Consider the following 17,236-nt stretch of genomic DNA (forward strand, 5'->3'; position numbering starts at 1 on the left):
TGCAAGATCAGCAGGGGATCAAATAATTATTTCCTCCACTCTAGCCACAGTCTCTTTGGAAAAAGCACTCAGTCTGAAAAGCCAATTACACTGCCGACTTTTACACAGATTTTCATGTAAAAGGGAAAAAGAAAAAAAACCCGTCTGCCCGAGAGCTCTGGGTCCTGCCGCTTTAGCCATCAATCAAGGACCAAACTGGCATGCACTCACGCAGAGGCACAATAACAATTTCAGGCACAACAAGCTGCAAATCACATGTTCAACCGCACACAGATGCACACAGTCGTACACGAAGCCAAAGAGAAAGAGCGAGAGAAGTGCTGTTATGCAAATATGATGTGAAAGCAGAAGAATGAGCTTGCTGTGGTTTCAGATCAATGATGTTTGAGCTCTGTTTTTAGTAGCGCTCGAAATGAGAGGCGCACAGAAAGGGGATACAACATGGAGATCCACTGAGAGATAGGGAAGGGGAAATAAACATCTTCAGAGGCATGGAGGAGTTACATCATGGGGAGATAAATCTATAATGTTCTGAGCGATAAATGGAGATAATACGGCCGTGTGGTTGTTGTGCGTGTGTGTGTGTGTGTGTGTGTGTGTGTGTGTGTGTATGTGTGAGAACCCGGCTTTGCTGTAGTCACTGAATGATGGAGGTTTATGTAACAAACAGTCCAGTGGTGAAAGGAAATCACAAGAAAATACATAGCGTTGCTTCGACGTGGAAAAGCAAAGAGAACGGGAGGCATTTTAAGCATCGCACACATAAGTAGGAAAGGGAAAGAAGTGAGAAGAAAAGGGACATTAAAACACAGTGTGATCACTGCAAGTGTAAGAACCGCAGCTGATGAGCATCTCATTGCCTTGAGGTGCAATGTATCTAGTGTCCTCCAGATGTTGGATCTAAAACACGTCTGAGGGAGACTCTACTCTTGAGATGATGGACAAAGCCATTCACAATGGCTGCATGCCGGCTCTGGAGAGTGTGTAACCAGGTTCACTATTAGAATATTCCTACGCTGACAAATGCAGACCATCCAACATCTGATTAGCTATTGCTAAGGCTAGTAAATTTTGCTGTTTTTATAAATACGGTGCCATTTTTTTAAAATGCATTTTTCTGTTGCCTTTTTTGCCAGATCTCTTAACTCCACAACTAAGGCAGATGCTATTCTGGGTTGTTTGATGACTCCCTTGATGAGTCATCAATACATTTTACATCAGTTCTGACTCAGTTTTGCCCATTTGTGTATAATGGCTCTTCCTGTGCTGTGTATTGCAGGTGTCCCAAAGCCTCAGTAATAACTTTCCAGACAGCTAGAGCTATAAGCCTGACATTTTTCATGCCTTAAACTCTGATTTGAATTCAAGCAATACGTTTGCCTCCAATAAAGTTGATCCTGAGTGCAGTTTCAAGCTGGCTTTTCATTCAACTTTGACCAGTAGTTGACCAGGAGTTGTTAGCCATCTTAGCATTATCCTGAAGTTGTACTGTTGAGATACACAAAACTCTTTCTTTCCCTTTATGGACATCAACAATTGATCTTTCAACAAGAAAATGCAAATTTGCCACAGTTTTGATTGCTTACAACACTGGTCACTCACAGCCTTTATAGATATTTACTCCTCATCTCCAGAGGAAAGCTGTCAGCAGCCCAAGATAATGATAAATATAAGGTATTAGACAATGCCTTCTTTAAGCTTGAAGAAAGCCCAACATGGTCCAAATGCGATCTGACAGTGATGTTAAGAAGCCATGTGTTTTAGTTTTTCAAACTTAAATCTCGTTGACCGAAACCAATAACGTAAGCGTGTGAATAACCAAGCAGAGCTGATTAATCAGCTGTTAATCAATCGTGAGTTTCCCTAACACATAATGTAAACCACCAAAACGCAAACACAAAGTTTACCATTTGAAAGCCTCTCAAACTGCTATTGAGCTTATTTATTTCAGAAAACATAATAATGAGAATAATTTTTCTCAGATGGTCCAAATTCTTTCTGTTTTTTTTTTTTTTGCTCCGGTGACTTTTTTCCAGGTTTTGCCTTGGCGGGTCACATATATCACCCAGGTGATTCTGAAAATTTATTCATAAGAGTGAACAAGTCTCTGTGCAACTGTTTGCAGTCTGACATCACCAACGATATCGAACATGGAGGCTGGCTCACTGTTATAGATCTTATAGCTTAGCAGCCTCGAGGAAAAGCTACACTCCATCCTGGTTATGGGACATTTTAAAAAAGAGATCATTGTGGCTTTACGACAAGTTGCGGCCACAGCCTAAACGCACACACACACACACACATGCATACGTTTCAGGTACTCATAGGTACGTGAGTCTCTAGATGCCTGTAACCATTGCAATTTCAGCTGCCTTGCTCTTTTAATAGCTGTCTAGACACAGTTATGCAACCATAATGCTAAATGTGCCTCTAATATAAGAGGTGAGGTGGGTAATGGGGGACCAATATGGTTAAAAACAGAGAGCTATTTGAATCGGTTGCTAAATCTACAGTAAACACTGATTTGATGAGACCGAGCTGAACCGTGCACGCTGTCATCTGTCCTGCAGCTAAATCAATCTCATCTAGGTCACTCACAACCAGACGACTGCGTGCGCATACGTGTGCACGTGTGTGTGTGTGTGTGTGTGTGTGTGTGTGTGTGTGTGTGTGTGTGTGTGTGTGTGTGTGTGTGTGTGTGTGTGTGTGTGTGTGTGTGTGTGTGTGTGTGTGTGTGGACGGCAGAAACCAGTCAGTTGGGACCTAAAACAATGAGAAACTCACAACTTTCTTATTGTAAATCATCTGTTTCAACAGAAAAGAAAAAAAAATGCCTGTGAAATTGTTAATGTTTTAACTTATTTATTTATTTTCACAAAAGTGTGCCATGCTTTAATATCAAACCCTCCTTTCCTTCAAGTTCTTTCGGGGTAATTCTTGGCACATCCATATTCAGAAGTTGTTTCCCCGTTTGAGAAAATAGCCTCAGCTCGTTCCCATTAGACATAGAGTCCAAACGTCATTGCCTGAATCACAAAGAAGATGGACACCTGCACCACTTGTAAGGTGCACTTTGATGGTAGCATTGAAGATAAACTCTTCAGATCAAGTCAAATGTAAGCAAGCTTCACTGTTTTCGTCACATCATGACCATCCAGCTGACGAGGTTGCTTGGTCGTTGTTGAAGTCTCATTCCTCTGCACACACGAATCTTAGAGTGGATCTGCCACATTCCTGCACATTAGCAGCAACCAATACAGTTGCCAATAAACAAATGTGTCATGATGTGGTTTCATAAGACCATTTCTCCATTACGGACAGATGGTTCGATTTTACGTATGAACATAATTTTTGGCACATTTGGAGACCAACAAGCTAATGGCTGAATGCAAATGAATGAGGCAATTTTCCTTCCTATTTATGCAGAAATTTTATGTTTGTCAAGAACATGAAAACCCAACAAACATATAGAAGTTTGTGGTTGTACTGTGACAAAATGTGGAAAAAGTGCAAGAACAGAATGCTTCTGTAAAGCGCTGTTTCTTAGGTAACTTTGTGAAACTAAATGTATTCAGGACCTTAACAATAAACCTTTTGGAAACAAAGGGAAGTCTACGGCTGTGCTCACTTCTTTATTCAGCACCCAGTCTCTTTAAAATTTTTGTAAACCTGGAACTTAATGAGACCATTTAAGACACAAACGCCTGCATTTCAAATCCTGACATTGGAGTTGCTTAATTGTGTTGTTGACACGTGAGAGAGTCTACAGCTGCCATCTTTTTCACAAAAGCTGAGAAACAGACAGGCTTATTTACAAGCTAGTCCACAAGTGGAATTCTATACAACATTAACAATGTTACACTGATAAAATAACACGCATAAATGTTGTGGAGAAGAGCGCTAAATGCTTTTTTACCACTCTCTCTCTCTCTCTCTCTTCTCTCTCTCCCTCTCTCTCTCTCCTTTCTGTCAGCGGCTGTCAGAAGAAAAGGAGGAAGAGGAGGAAGCGAAGCCAGTGCGGCGACAGCAGCTCACTCCGCTGACGGACAAGACAAGCAGCCACTTCTCACAACTCCAACAACTTTTCTTTTATCTTGTTGTTGTTGCTCTGCTTCAATAAGCGCTTTTTTTCTTTCTTTCTTTCTGTTTTTTTTATTTTTTATTTTTTTTATAACCCCTTCACTCCCTTTCGCTTTTTTCTGCGCACCGACCATTTCGACGCGCCGAGCGCCTTTGAACCGAGCAGCGCGGAGCAGGAGCCCCCTGAACCCGGGAGAATGGCAGACTCGGCGGCCGCCAACAGCGACGGGGAGGACGGACCCCAGCAGCCCATGCGGGGCTTCGCGCGCCAGGGCGCGCTCCGGCAGAAGAACGTGCACGAGGTGAAGGACCACAAATTCATCGCGCGCTTCTTCAAGCAGCCCACCTTCTGCAGCCACTGCACCGACTTCATCTGGTGAGGAGCGGGTTGGTGGTCTGTTTCCGCGGGGCTTTTTAAACAGTTGTCGCTCCACATCATGATGCTGCCGCCATCCTTTATTATCATTATTATTATGATAGGATTACCTTTCACAGCTGTAGATAAAGGTTCACAGAGAAGTGAAACAGATACTGACTTGCCCTTAAGAAATAGAGAAAGACGGCGGCCGCCGTCTTCTTAAAATAACCGACTACTTCAGCTTTCGTCACACTTGTTGATGCTATAACTGTACGCCAAGGCGAAAAGGGAAGACCAAGAAATATGTGGGCTGTAGTGTTAAAAAAGAAAGAATAGCTGCAGACCAACATTTGATGGAGTGAAGTAGGCTGAAGAAGTGAGTGGGTGAAAAAAAAATATATATATATTTTTTTATTTATTTATTTTTTTTAGATCAAGCCTGGCAGCTGGAATTACCTAAGAGAAAATAATTGATAAGGTCCTTTATCACATGCATGTTTAACTGTGATATCTGTGATAAATGTTTAACATTTTACTATGGGTCATACGATCCACTACCAAGGGAGACAGTCAAAAGGCGACAGAAATAATGGTAAACTTTTATTTACACCCCATATTTCTTTTGCTTCTTTTTGCATCTTCAGGGAGGGAGCAGCCGCCCCTGGTGTTCAGCACACCTTTCAGTGTGCTGTATACTGCGGGTGGCTATCAAGGCTGACACTGGCATCTGATCCCTAGCTTTTGGCCTAATGTCTAACAGATGAAAACATTTAACAGATGGGATGAATTGAATGATGAAGTCGGGCAATGTATATAAGCAGGATGGGCTTCAGCAGTGCAGCCTTTCTTTTTCGGGGTTGTGTCGGGGGGCTTTGGGGTGAAGGCCTAAAGAAGGGGCTCCCTGGGGAAGCTATTCATGCAAAAACTCCCACTGCTTGTCAGTAACCTGTGCAAACATGTCACATTCCACGCAGGCCACCTGGGTTTACTAGACAGCCGCACAGATCTGCACTCAGGTCGTTAAATTAATCTAGTGCTGGAGTTTGGCCTAATTTGTCCCGTTTATTATTATCCCTGCACCAGTCCCAGAATGGCTGTTAGTCCAGACCTGTGACAAGCTTTTTAATTTGTGAATGACTAAGTGATCTGACCTAGAAGATTATGTTTGGGACTTTAGATCCCACTGGCTGAAAAACGAGAGATCTATCTATCTATCTATCTATCTATCTATCTATCTATCTATCTATCTATCTATCTATCTATCTATCTATCTATCTATCTATCTATCTATCTATCTATCTATCTATCTATCTATCTATCTATCTATCTATCTATCTATCTATCTATCTATCTATCTAGTCAAAAAGCAACATGAAAAAGAACAATGTGCACACTGAGAGATGTCACACCTGTGGAGATGATCTATTTGTAGCTTCAATATGAAAATGAGCTGGGCAGAGAGTGTGTGTGTGTGTGTTTTCATGGATGCACCTGCAGCCATCCCCACATTGCCCGTGTACCTTTGGAGGAGGTGTGTCAGATCATTTTGCTTTCTTCTTCCCAGCTGAGCTGCAAAGTTTTCAGTGCGTTCACTCCACACACAGAACAGGTCATGCCCCAAGAAAAAAAATCTGACACACCTCTGCTGGTGTGCTTTTAATTTTCTATGGTTAACATTTTGCTAGATACAGAAATCGGACGTTGTTGATCGATGCATGTGTTTGCTCAGTCACATTTTGCATTTGTGTAAATTTTTCCCTCTGTCGTTTTCTCTCCACAGGGGATTTGGGAAGCAGGGATTCCAGTGTCAAGGTAGGTCAATTGAAAGTGCACTGCACACACGTGCGCTTCACTCACGTTCGCCAACCTCTCTTGATTTTGAAAAGACACAAATTCACTCAAAGGACGAAAATACAGCATGCCAAACATTGTTCTTTAAGTGCCCTTGTAATTGGTTTGAAGAAACCGTTTCCTACGCTCAGTTCTAAACTTAAAACAGGCCACCCAACATCCCTGGTGTGCAATTAATTTTGACTGGCACAGAGAACAGCATCACAAAGCTCTGGGAATAGAATAAATGCCGGTGAAAAGAAAGAGCTGACAATAACAATGATTATTAATTAATGCTTATGAATGTTTTGTTTGTCAAAACTAATGGGGGGGTGGAACGGTGAAGTGTGCTTGAAGCTTGAAACCTTCAAGTCGAAGCAAATAAATATTTGCACTGTTATTAACGTTGACACAATCAGAGTGTCTGGGCCCTTTGTTTCATGAAGTTACGTATGTAAAATCTGAATCTAAACATTTAGATTTAGACGACAAAAACAAAAGCTTAAAAAAAAAAATGTCACTGAAAGCCCAAACAAATTTCCTGTCATTGGTTAATGCACGGTTCAGTGAAGGTGATGTAGTATTACCTTCAAGTTATGTAACATGAAGGTGATACTACACTTGATGAACAGAGAGTTAAAGGCTCATTGTGGGATTTTGCAAGTGTTTTACATACAACATGTAAACATACCACCACAGTATTTCACTTGGATTTTCTGTGACAGACCAACACAAAGTAATGCAATCGAAAAGAAGGGGTGGGGGAGATTATACATATTTCAACATTTCTTGCAAATATTAAATCTGGAAAGTGTGGCATAGATCTGCCTTTGGCTCTCTTGACACATAATGCTATGCATTAGCAGCAGGGATTTGTAATCAGGTGATGGGAAGGGACTGCAAAAGACTCTAGATTGAATCAGAGGCTTAATTCATCCCAATGAGAATCTGTGTCAGGCTTCGAAACTCGTACTAAAAATATTCTCCATCCATTCTGACGGAGTTTGAGGTATTTTCACAGAGTAAAATGGCTAAAAATTTCAATCATTAAATGTGCAAAGCTTGCAGTGATCTACCTTGAGGACTTGTACGTGTAATTGGAGTAACAGCACTTCCTCGAGAGTTTAATTTCAAATGCACATCACAATTTGCAGTTGACATTTGCAAAATTTTCAGCAATTGTGCTTCATTTTTTTCCTTCCAATTCAGCACTTTGCACTGCTTCGTGTCAGTCCGTCAGAATCACAGGCAGTGATCTGAGAGAATGTGAAAAGAATTAAAGTGTATAAATATTTAACCCTGCATTGTTAATAATGTATCTGACCTGGTAAACAACATTTAAAGAAATACGTGGCAAGACCATTTTAAAATTTGCTTGCCTAGCTTCCGTGGACTCAAACCTTTAGAGTCAGACGCATCATCCCTGTTCTCCGGTCTTCCCTCGACAAATGATCTAATCAACCACAGGAATGTCGCAAAAAAATCTATAAAAAATGTGGAGGAGCTTTTGGCGGTTTTTATCTTTATTCAGTTTGCTTGAAGTCTTATCTTTTATTTTCTCCCGACTGTCTTTACAGCCAGTTGGATGTTCAAGGATTTTCTCGTTCCTTAGCAACAGCGAAGCATCCAGACACAGCCGTCTATAGGCTCTGGGATGTAGGAGGTGCTTTTCAACACAGCAGTGGGTTAGCTGGTAATTAGCACATGTGTACATACGATGTGTAAGCTGTCGGTGGTACGCTTTTAGGGAAGTCTCACTTGTTTGACTGAACTCGAGCTTTTGTCCAGTAAGACAAAAATGTGTGTGAGAGTAAACACTAGGCACCAGCAACAAGCCGGCTGTCTGGTTTTCACGGGAATGTGAAGATAAGTGTGATCTTGTTTTCCGCCTGGAACAGAGTATCATTCGGGGAATTTCTCCACAAGGTCAAACAGATGCATATGTAGACGCAAAAGGAATGAAGCAACACACCAGTGTTAGGGTGTGCTTCACTTCTTCTCAGAGTCACACTGATAGTATGTGTGTGTGTGTGTGTGTGTGTGTGTGTGTGTGTGTGTGTGTGTGTGTGTGTGTGTGTGTGTGTGTGTGTGTGTGTGTGTGTGTGTGTGAATGTGTCTACCCACTGATATCTCACATATATGTACTTTAGTTCTATTTGTAGTCCAACGTATATGCACTTGGTTGTTTATTGCCTACACGGCCTAAATAGTTTGAATTTACAGTAAGTTCAGCAAAATGCTAATCAGCTATGTTAACTGCACATGGCGTTGCTATTTTTTGCACAGTCAGAGTGGAGAAAAAAAAGGGAAGTTGTTTTTGCATTTGCAACGCTAATGCTTGTACTTTAAACAGAACAGGAGTAAAAGAGGTTGCTTCCTTCAATTTGGAATGGCTTTCCTCCTGAATGAAACGGGTCCGTAGTTCATGGTATGCTGACGGATCCTAAACGTTGGTTTGTGCCAGCTCTCAGAAGGCAGCGGAGACAACCAGCAGCCACATGTAACACTGCATATAATTAACAAGGATGTGGCCTGTTGAGCTTCCTTTTCACTGCCCTGATCTGATGTTGTTTAGATCTGTTGAAAGTCTGTGTGGCATGAAATGTTTTCCGGCACCAGGCTTTTATTTAAAACAGTGTATATGCTTGAAAAGACACACATGCAGCTTTCTTACCTTACTGAACATCATGCGAATTAAAAACATTGTAGTTACAATAGAGCAGCATGCATTTGTTGCAGTGCACAGAGAAAGTGACACCGCATATGAAAATGAAATAATAGTGACCTGTGAGAGAACATGCTGTGCAGAGATCACATTCTGTTTTCAATCAGTCCTGCAGCAACAACCATCACTGTGTTCCCTCTTGTTGTGCATTAGAGCTTTGACTGGTGCCAATTTTAAAATACGCCCTGCAAGCATCTATTTTCAAATCCAGTCAGATCAATTCATTGTCATTTCGGGATTTCTCTGGGATCCATGACGTATTGGTGCAACAAACCATGCAAAATGGTATATGGAAAAAAAGCATAATCTTAAGAGCAGTTTAGTATTTCAACAGTTAGAGGCAAAAAGGAGTGTAGCTTTCTGGATGGCAGCAGTTTAAAATGTTCATGGGAAGAGCTTCTGTCTGCAGCAGCGGTGAAAAAGACTGTGAATGGATTATAGAGGTTCTCCAATGAGCCATCCAGCTCCGTCACCAACCTCTGCAGGGCCCTGCAGCACATAGAGGTGTAGAATGTCAGGCCGATTTTCTTCCAATCCCTGTGCGGTGTTGTGAAGATGCGGGTGTGGAGATCAACAAACACAATTCTCGCGTTTGTTGATCACCAAGGGGAAAGCGACTTTCTGCATTATTGCCATCTTGTGGTAAAGTTCATAACAGCTGGTTCAAAATCTACAATCAGTTCATGTTAATTCAGCACAAATTGACGCAAAGGTCAAAGTTTTCAATAGGAAATGTCAAAGTCTGTTAAACAAGTGGAGGATACATCTGAAAGTCTTGTAATGTGCAATCATCACATGCCAACTTACAAAGCAAACGTTGACAGCGTGTCACTGGATTAACGTCATTGTTGCATAAAGTAAATGTGCTTTAGGGGGCGTTACAACGTCCCTCTTTAAGACGGCATCCCAAAGGAATCACCAAAATGAGGTCCTTTCACTCCTTTACTGCTGTATTCTAACTGGTACAGTATCAAGTACCGAACAATAAACTTTGAGATTTAAATCAATCGAATGACTTTTGCAGTGTATGCAGTTTTTTGACAACAAAACTGCATACTTTTCAGTTGGTAAAATTAGATTGATAGCAACAAAAGTAGTAATAGCCAAAATAAAACATAAATAAATCACACCCAATTGAATATTTGCACAGGCTACTACATATACCAATGGTAGCAACAAGTTATCTGAGCCAAACATGAACTGTTGTCACTGCAGCAAAAATGCCCACACACAAAATCGTCCATTACGACACAAGTGACCAACCAAATGTGGAGATCCAACAAATGAATCAACACAACAAATGAAAACACATGTAAACACATTTTGCTAACGCTAACTAATGCAGTCTTTGCACTAACTTCCATTTTAGTCGAAGTTCATCAGCTAATCAGCTCGCGCAAAAACATTTTCCCACTGGCAACCAAAGAGTCTTGATTAATCAACAAGCCTCCAGCTGTTATGGCCTGGCTCACAGACCACAACCAAACGAGAAGACTTGTGACACAGTGTGACGGCCCTGCTGTCACAGTCTTGTGTGTCATGTGATTTACTAACTATCAGTTAAGGTCCGCAATGTGGAAGGCGCTTACATCACCTGGATGGTATATAAGGAGCGCCGTTCCATTCATGGGGGTGACTGCAGAAGCCACCACGCGCAGACGACCCGGAGTTCCAGGCTGAGACCAGGCTGAAGGGGCCCGGAGTGATGTCTCCTAGACAATTCAATTCTTTTAATAATAAACGCCTTTCATGGGCTTAACATCACTGGTTGCCGTGTCCCCCTAATTTTGTTGCGGCTTTCTGAGTCGGGCCGTAACAAATGGGGGCTCGTCAAACACAAGACTTTTGCAATTTGGAAAATTGTTGGTTTGAGTGTGTGACGTTTTCATTCACCTTTTTCCTGTTTGTAGGAGTGAGCAGTGACAACACCGTTGGGGGTGGGACACGGCTTCGTTAACCAGTTTGTTTGTTGTAGGCAGCTGTGGCACGTTTTGTTGGTTGGTCTAAAAGACAGGTGAGTGAAATATTTTGGGGTTTGTGCGTCAGTGTGGTTCTCTTTTTGTGATTGTGTCTCCTGATAGGCTAAGAGGTGTTGTCGCTTTAGACTTCACCTCTTTGTTGTTTTAGTAGTGTCGTGGGGGTTTGCGATTGGCGTTCACTGTGCAAGCAGTGATCTCGGGGGCAATCCGTGAGATTAATTTCTCACTGGTTTGGTGCTTAATAAACCCGCCGCCGATCCACGTGAAGAGCTAGGAATCAGTTAAGCAGGTGAGTTCTGACAGGCAGGTAAAGTATAGTGGGGACATGATTGCTTTGGAACCGTTACGCACTCTTTCACTTTACGCTGTATTTGCCGTTTAGTTTGTGTTTTTTTTCTTGTAGTGTATGATTGCGGTTTTTCTTAAAAATATGGAGTTTGATCTGGACGACTTTGTAGCTAAACCTTCTTTGGAGAAGTTTCATGCTGCTCGTAAAAGTGATCTCGTAGCCATTGCTGCTCAGTTTGAAATACCTGTGATTAAACAAGAGAAAAAGGAGGTTATTAGAAGGCGACTGTATGTCGCATTGATTGAGCAAAACGTTTTGCCACCTCCCGAATCAACCACCCAGGGTGATGTTGGGGCGTCTCCCAGTGAGGTGCGCAAAATGGAATTGGAGTTAGAGATGCGTCGTTTGGAGCTCCGAGAGAAAGAGCTGCAGCATCAGGTGGAGATGCGCAAATTAGAATTGGAGGCAGCTGCGAGGCGCGACTCGGCGCACGTTTCAGTTGATCAAGATGGCAGTTCTGCAGGGGCAGAGTTTGATATCAACAAATGTATTCGCTTGGTTCCACCGTTTACCGAATTGGATGTGGATAAATATTTCATCCTGTTTGAACGTGTGGCAAGAACACTGAGGTGGCCTCAGGATGTTTGGCCGTTGCTTTTGAGGTTACAATCAAAGTTTTCAATATGAAGTGTGAATGTCAGTATATCAGCGGCGTATGGTGTGCACAAGTGGAAAGTATTGTAATATGTGATCCAAGAAATCTGCAAAGTTAAAGCAGCTTTTATCTCTCTCCCCTCTCATGTGGGGAGAGCAGAGACAGAAAGGCTGTCATGCTATTTCTACCTGCTAGTTTTTCTTTCACATTGCAAGTAATGTTAAAGGCATTGTGCTCGGCTTGAACCTGATTTCATAAAGCAAAGATATTGTGGCCTTTTTACAAATATATTGTTTTATAATTTAATATATCATTTGAACTCAACAGTGTTAGGAATGCTCTGCAAAGTGACTACTGTATACTGTGAGTATACAGTAGTTCATCCAAGAGGCCAAAATGCATTACTGACACCCAGAGCTTCATTGCATGACACCTGCACTCTAATCACCTGCTAAATACACGATATATGCACCAAAAACCAACATAAGACCTAATAAATTAGTACTAATTGCCAAAATATCCACATGTGGCCGTCCATGCAAGTTCACCCTAAACGCAGGCTGCAAATAAATCCCACCATGAGTCATACCGAGTACGAGATGCTGTTTGGGGATAATGCTGGACATCATGTTAAAAATCTGATTCATATCTATTTCATAAATATGAATTTAAAATAATTGTTTTCCCATCAGCAAACCATTTGCTGCAGTATCTTGCCGTTAAGACTTTGTCGATTCATTAAAATAATTTCAAAGTGAGAATCAGAAATGCGTATTTTAATGTATACTCTTCTGACTCCACAGATTTGTCGTTTTACACAGATTATAGAAAAAAAAATTGTCAAATAATAAAAAATAATTATTCTTGGGTGAACACAGTTGTTTATTTGTTTGGGTGTTCACAAGCTGTAAAGCCGGCTGATATTTGCGCACGGTGCAAAGTTGTGTAAGACGTTGCGGGTACAAGCAGCTGACTCCTGCAGTGTTGTTGCTCTAAACAATAACCTGGAACGACTCAATGGGATTCAGCTGTTTTATTTTCTAACCTTGAAATACTGTAATACTGAAAAATAACATTTTTTTATTATCTCAACTTTATTTCAGACGTTTTTTTTTTTTCTTTTCTTCTTTCAGTTTTGTGTATATTCAACACTTGTGAGATGGCGTGCACATGCATGTGCTTCGTGTTTCTGTTAATGAGTGCCTATTTCTTTACTGGCTGCCTGTGCAAAGCTGCATGCACTCCATTTGCTTCCGTTTCCAAGCATAGACACGTTCTGTGTCTACGCTTGTGTCTACGACGAGGGGAAAGAGGGAGAATTGGAGGAGCAAAAACAAATAGAAAAGATGCATAAAAAGATTTTAAAGGCAAGACAGGAGGTGGAGGCAGCAGCAGAGGAAGACTCGCTGACTAATTGGGGGAGGAATCCATTGAGCGCACAGGGAGAGAGGTTGGGAATGTGAGTGGGAAGGGCGTAGAACGGGGAGGAGGCCTACGTGAAATTTTCCTGAAAATTAAAAGACGTTCATGTCAAGTGCAGGAAGGAAACAGCTTTTAGAGCTGTAACACGATGTGAAGTGATCTACAAGCACTAAACAATCTCTACACTATTTATACTGTGTGCTGCAGTCATATCCAGATTATATCTCCTAACTTTAATGTTTTTTTTTAGGATTTTATGTAACTTTTCATTACATTTTTGAAGTGAAAGAAAAATGACTCATTGTTTTTGTTCAGTGTATCTGAATTACATTGAGGCTGCTGAGATGGCTTATTTGTAATTGAAGCAAAATATCTCCCTTTGAATAAAACCATTTAAATTATCTTTACACTGTTTTCTGGACTTTGACTGGGCCATTCTAACACATTTGTGTAATTTGATCTGGCTCTGTGATCGTTGTCCTGCTTGAGGATCAACCTGCGCCTCTGTTTCAATTTTATTCCTGCCTCTGTCACAGATTCTTCCTGTATTAAGCTCTATCTTCAACTCTGATTAGCTTCTCTGTCCCTGTTGAAGAAAAGCGTCCCCACAGCATGATGCCACTGCCACCGTGTTTTATTGCACCTTCTCTCGCTTATGCTGTGCCCCTGTAAACAGGCCTTCTTGCGACTCCACGACGCATTTCTTTCATAAACTCCTCAATTTTTTCATGCATGATGTTTGAATGTTGTTTTGCTGAACCATTGGGAATAATTGCATCATTGATTGTTATCTGTTGTTTCTCTGCATTAGGAGATTAAGCTGCACTGATGAATAATAGTGACTACATGTCCTCTTTAGAGTCCTAAATATAACCCATTTTCTAATATGCTGCATGTAAATCTCACTAGATATTTTCATTTACATATGATGCTGCCGGCGGCTCAAGAGTAATCCACTGTAAATAAAACAAGACAGATGGTTAAAACCGAGTGGGGAAAAAAAGGTGTGCGGGAATGATACTCGAGCAGAGAGTTGGCTGGAGAGCCTTTTTTTTTGTTGCCAGGCACAGAAGATAATGGATAGAGAAGATGAGGTAGAAAAGAGGGAAGATAAAATGGTGTAGGCGTGCATAAGAGGAGATTGCACCTAAAACAAGCCCATGAAGCTATTGCATGGGGCAGCTATTAGTGCTTTTCAGAGCAGATAATACTTGGTTATAAAAAGCCCCATTTAAGAGGTTTGTTGAAGCTTACTTGAATGTTGCCTAACTGGGAGTCATCCAGCAGCTCTCTGGACTCCGAGGGCAGCTCTCCTGGATGTAAACAAAAGGTTTCTTTTTGCTTTTTCATGCTTGGGTACAAGCTTCAAATCAGCTGGTGGAAATTTGCTAACATTGCACGTCTGATCGCTGCTCAGGTGCCTCTGCAACTCCAACCTTCGTGGGTGTGAGGCCGAAGGATCCAAAGCCCGCCTCCCACACACGCACACAAACACGCATGCACAAGCACGCGTGCACACAAATAAAAACGTGTACAGCAAAACGAAAGGAGTTTTCATGCATTGACATGCCCGGAGCACATATTGAGGTTTATCACTGAGGTCCTCAATCCAAAACAAAAAGGTTAAAGCATTTGACTGCCATCCAGTTTTTTTTTGTTTTGTTTTTCCGCTTCTTTTATGTTCTTAACATCTCTGATCTCTCCTTTCCGACTCCGTATCTTTCCTCTGGTTTGAACTCTCATGCTACATTTGAACCTTTCTTCTGAGCTCTGCATTTGTTTCCCGTTTCTCTCCTGCTATCTGTTCATTTCTTTTCATTTTCTCTCTTCCTGCTTTCCCTCTAACTCCTCAATTCTACCTCCACTTTTCTTGTCCTCCTCGTTTACCCACAAGTGCCTGTGTGCTATTCGTGGACTTTGATGCTTTTATAAATAGATTGTTTCACTGAGAGCACCAGCTGGATGGATGGATGGATGAATATATGGGAGAAAGAGGAGAAGGCCAGACTTGATGTGTGTAGGTGTGATGGGAGAGCAGTACACCAAGAAGAAGGCAAAGACTAATTATCGACAGTGGGAAGTATTTATTACGGAGCAAAATTTATGGATCATTTTAGCACTGAGAGTCTCAGGAGAATGCTTGGCATAAGTTAAGGTTGTACCAGGCCCTGAAAGGATATTTTTCTTGTTTGTTTTCCCTCTTTTGCTTGAGAACATGTCGGTATTCACTGAGGCACATGTTCAAAAATCTTTACGCCGGTGAGCTGTGTTGAAGGGACAGATTGAAAGTCACTGGTCACCTTTTTTCCTGATACCTTTTCTGCTGTTTGTTCATGGAAACATAAAAATGAATCATTATTTTAGCCAATATTAAAAACACGACATCTTCAAAACCTGAAGTGTTTCCCCCACGTAGGTGTGACATTTCTTCATTTGCCAAACACTGCCGGTATTGGTCAGCGCCCCTCTTGCTGTTTTTCATCTTGCAGTTTCTATTGTTGCGCTCCTCACTTTTTCAGCGATGAAAAGGTTGAGGGGATCGCAAAATGTTTCACAGCAAGTTGTGCTGTGAAACGATGTCGATTCTGCTGCTTTTCTTTTCCTCTTTTTGCCATCTTTGCTCAATTTGACTCTCGTAGGTGAGAGTCAAATTGAAGTGCACATCATTCAGGAAACATTACAAACTAGAAAGAAGAAAGAATTTCCTAAATTGAAAATACATTTAAAAATGTTTTTTTTTTTTTTTTGTTTTTTTTTTGACAATTCCATTGTTTTTACAATTGTCTTGGTGTTCAGCTGTCTTGATAGCAGGAAATTACCTATCTACAAGGTAGGGTTACTCAGCTCAATATAAATAAAAATGATCTAATAATAACATAGTGCATTATTATGGGTTATTCATATGAAGATAGTAGGACAGTAAGGATGTGGTGGATGTACTGAGACCATCAGCAACCCATGTTGATCCTACTATTGGCAGCGTGTCCAATATCCTTACTTATACTTGGAGGAATCATCCCAGTGTATCAATCTGGTAGAAAAAGCTTCAATCTCTCCCATGCACGGTCTGTGTGGGAGCCGTTATCTTAGTTATCTGCAGTTAAATAACTTATTACTGAGGTATTTTGAGGTGAAAAAACTCATCAAATTTCTATTGTCCCAGGCAGTTTCCCACTCAGATGATTATTGCCATGCACCACAGAAAAGCTTGTCAGAACTTTTATCTTCATCCAGAAAGCTTGAATTTTAGTCATTTTTTTAAATGACAATCATAATTTTCACAATGTTGAGACATTGTGAAGAACGAATAAAAGGACTCATTTACACCAAGATTTTCAGGTTATTGGATAAGTTTATCCAATCCCTGTAAGCTGTTTTTAGTGCTTTGTTCTGATGCTCTTTTTGCTTGGTTTTTTATTAACTTTCCATATTTTTTTCCCTCTAATTTCCTGATACATTTTTTGTGAAACATACCTTCTGGTTTCTGAGTGTCGTTTTTCTTGCTGTTACCATTGCACCCAGATTTTGCTACCAAATGCCAACCACGTGTTTCTAATTCACCACATTATATGTGTGTATGTTTTTCTTTTTGTCTCTTCTTTAGTGCGTTTAGCTTATTATCACTTAGATTGTCATAAATGAGGACGGATATGTTTTCTTTACGTATCACCATGAACTGGATTGGTTCTTTTGCAGACATTTTACTTCCAAAATCCTGCACCTTGCAGGGCATACAGTCAATGCTCTGCATGAATTCTGTGAGTCTGTATACCAAAACTTGTCATTCCAGGTCTGACCCGACCCATCGGGCTTTTCAAGCACTTTTTTTGCGGCGTTTTGTAAAGGTTCTGGTTATACAACAGCACTCTGCAGTTATTGGCGACTTACTGCTGCAGTC

The 17,236-nt window shown here is 41.1% G+C and overlaps 1 protein-coding gene across 3 annotated transcripts in view; it reads left to right on the forward strand.

The window, feature by feature from the left end:
- The first annotated feature begins 4,006 nt into the window (after nt 1–4,006).
- The window catches only part of prkcbb (protein kinase C, beta b), an 80,342-nt gene continuing 67,112 nt past the window's right edge, over nt 4,007–17,236 (forward strand). For all 3 annotated transcript variants that reach the window (XM_055035176.1, XM_055035175.1, XM_055035173.1), the window contains exons 1-2: nt 4,007–4,456; nt 6,219–6,250. In XM_055035176.1, the coding sequence (XP_054891151.1) occupies nt 4,278–4,456; nt 6,219–6,250 (211 nt within the window). In that variant the 5' untranslated portion in view covers nt 4,007–4,277. The remainder of the gene's footprint in view (nt 4,457–6,218; nt 6,251–17,236) is intronic.

The sequence above is a fragment of the Poeciliopsis prolifica genome, unplaced genomic scaffold (genome assembly GCF_027474105.1).
Source record: "Poeciliopsis prolifica strain line A6 unplaced genomic scaffold, Auburn_PproV2 SCAFFOLD010, whole genome shotgun sequence".
Lineage (NCBI taxonomy): Eukaryota > Metazoa > Chordata > Actinopteri > Cyprinodontiformes > Poeciliidae > Poeciliopsis > Poeciliopsis prolifica.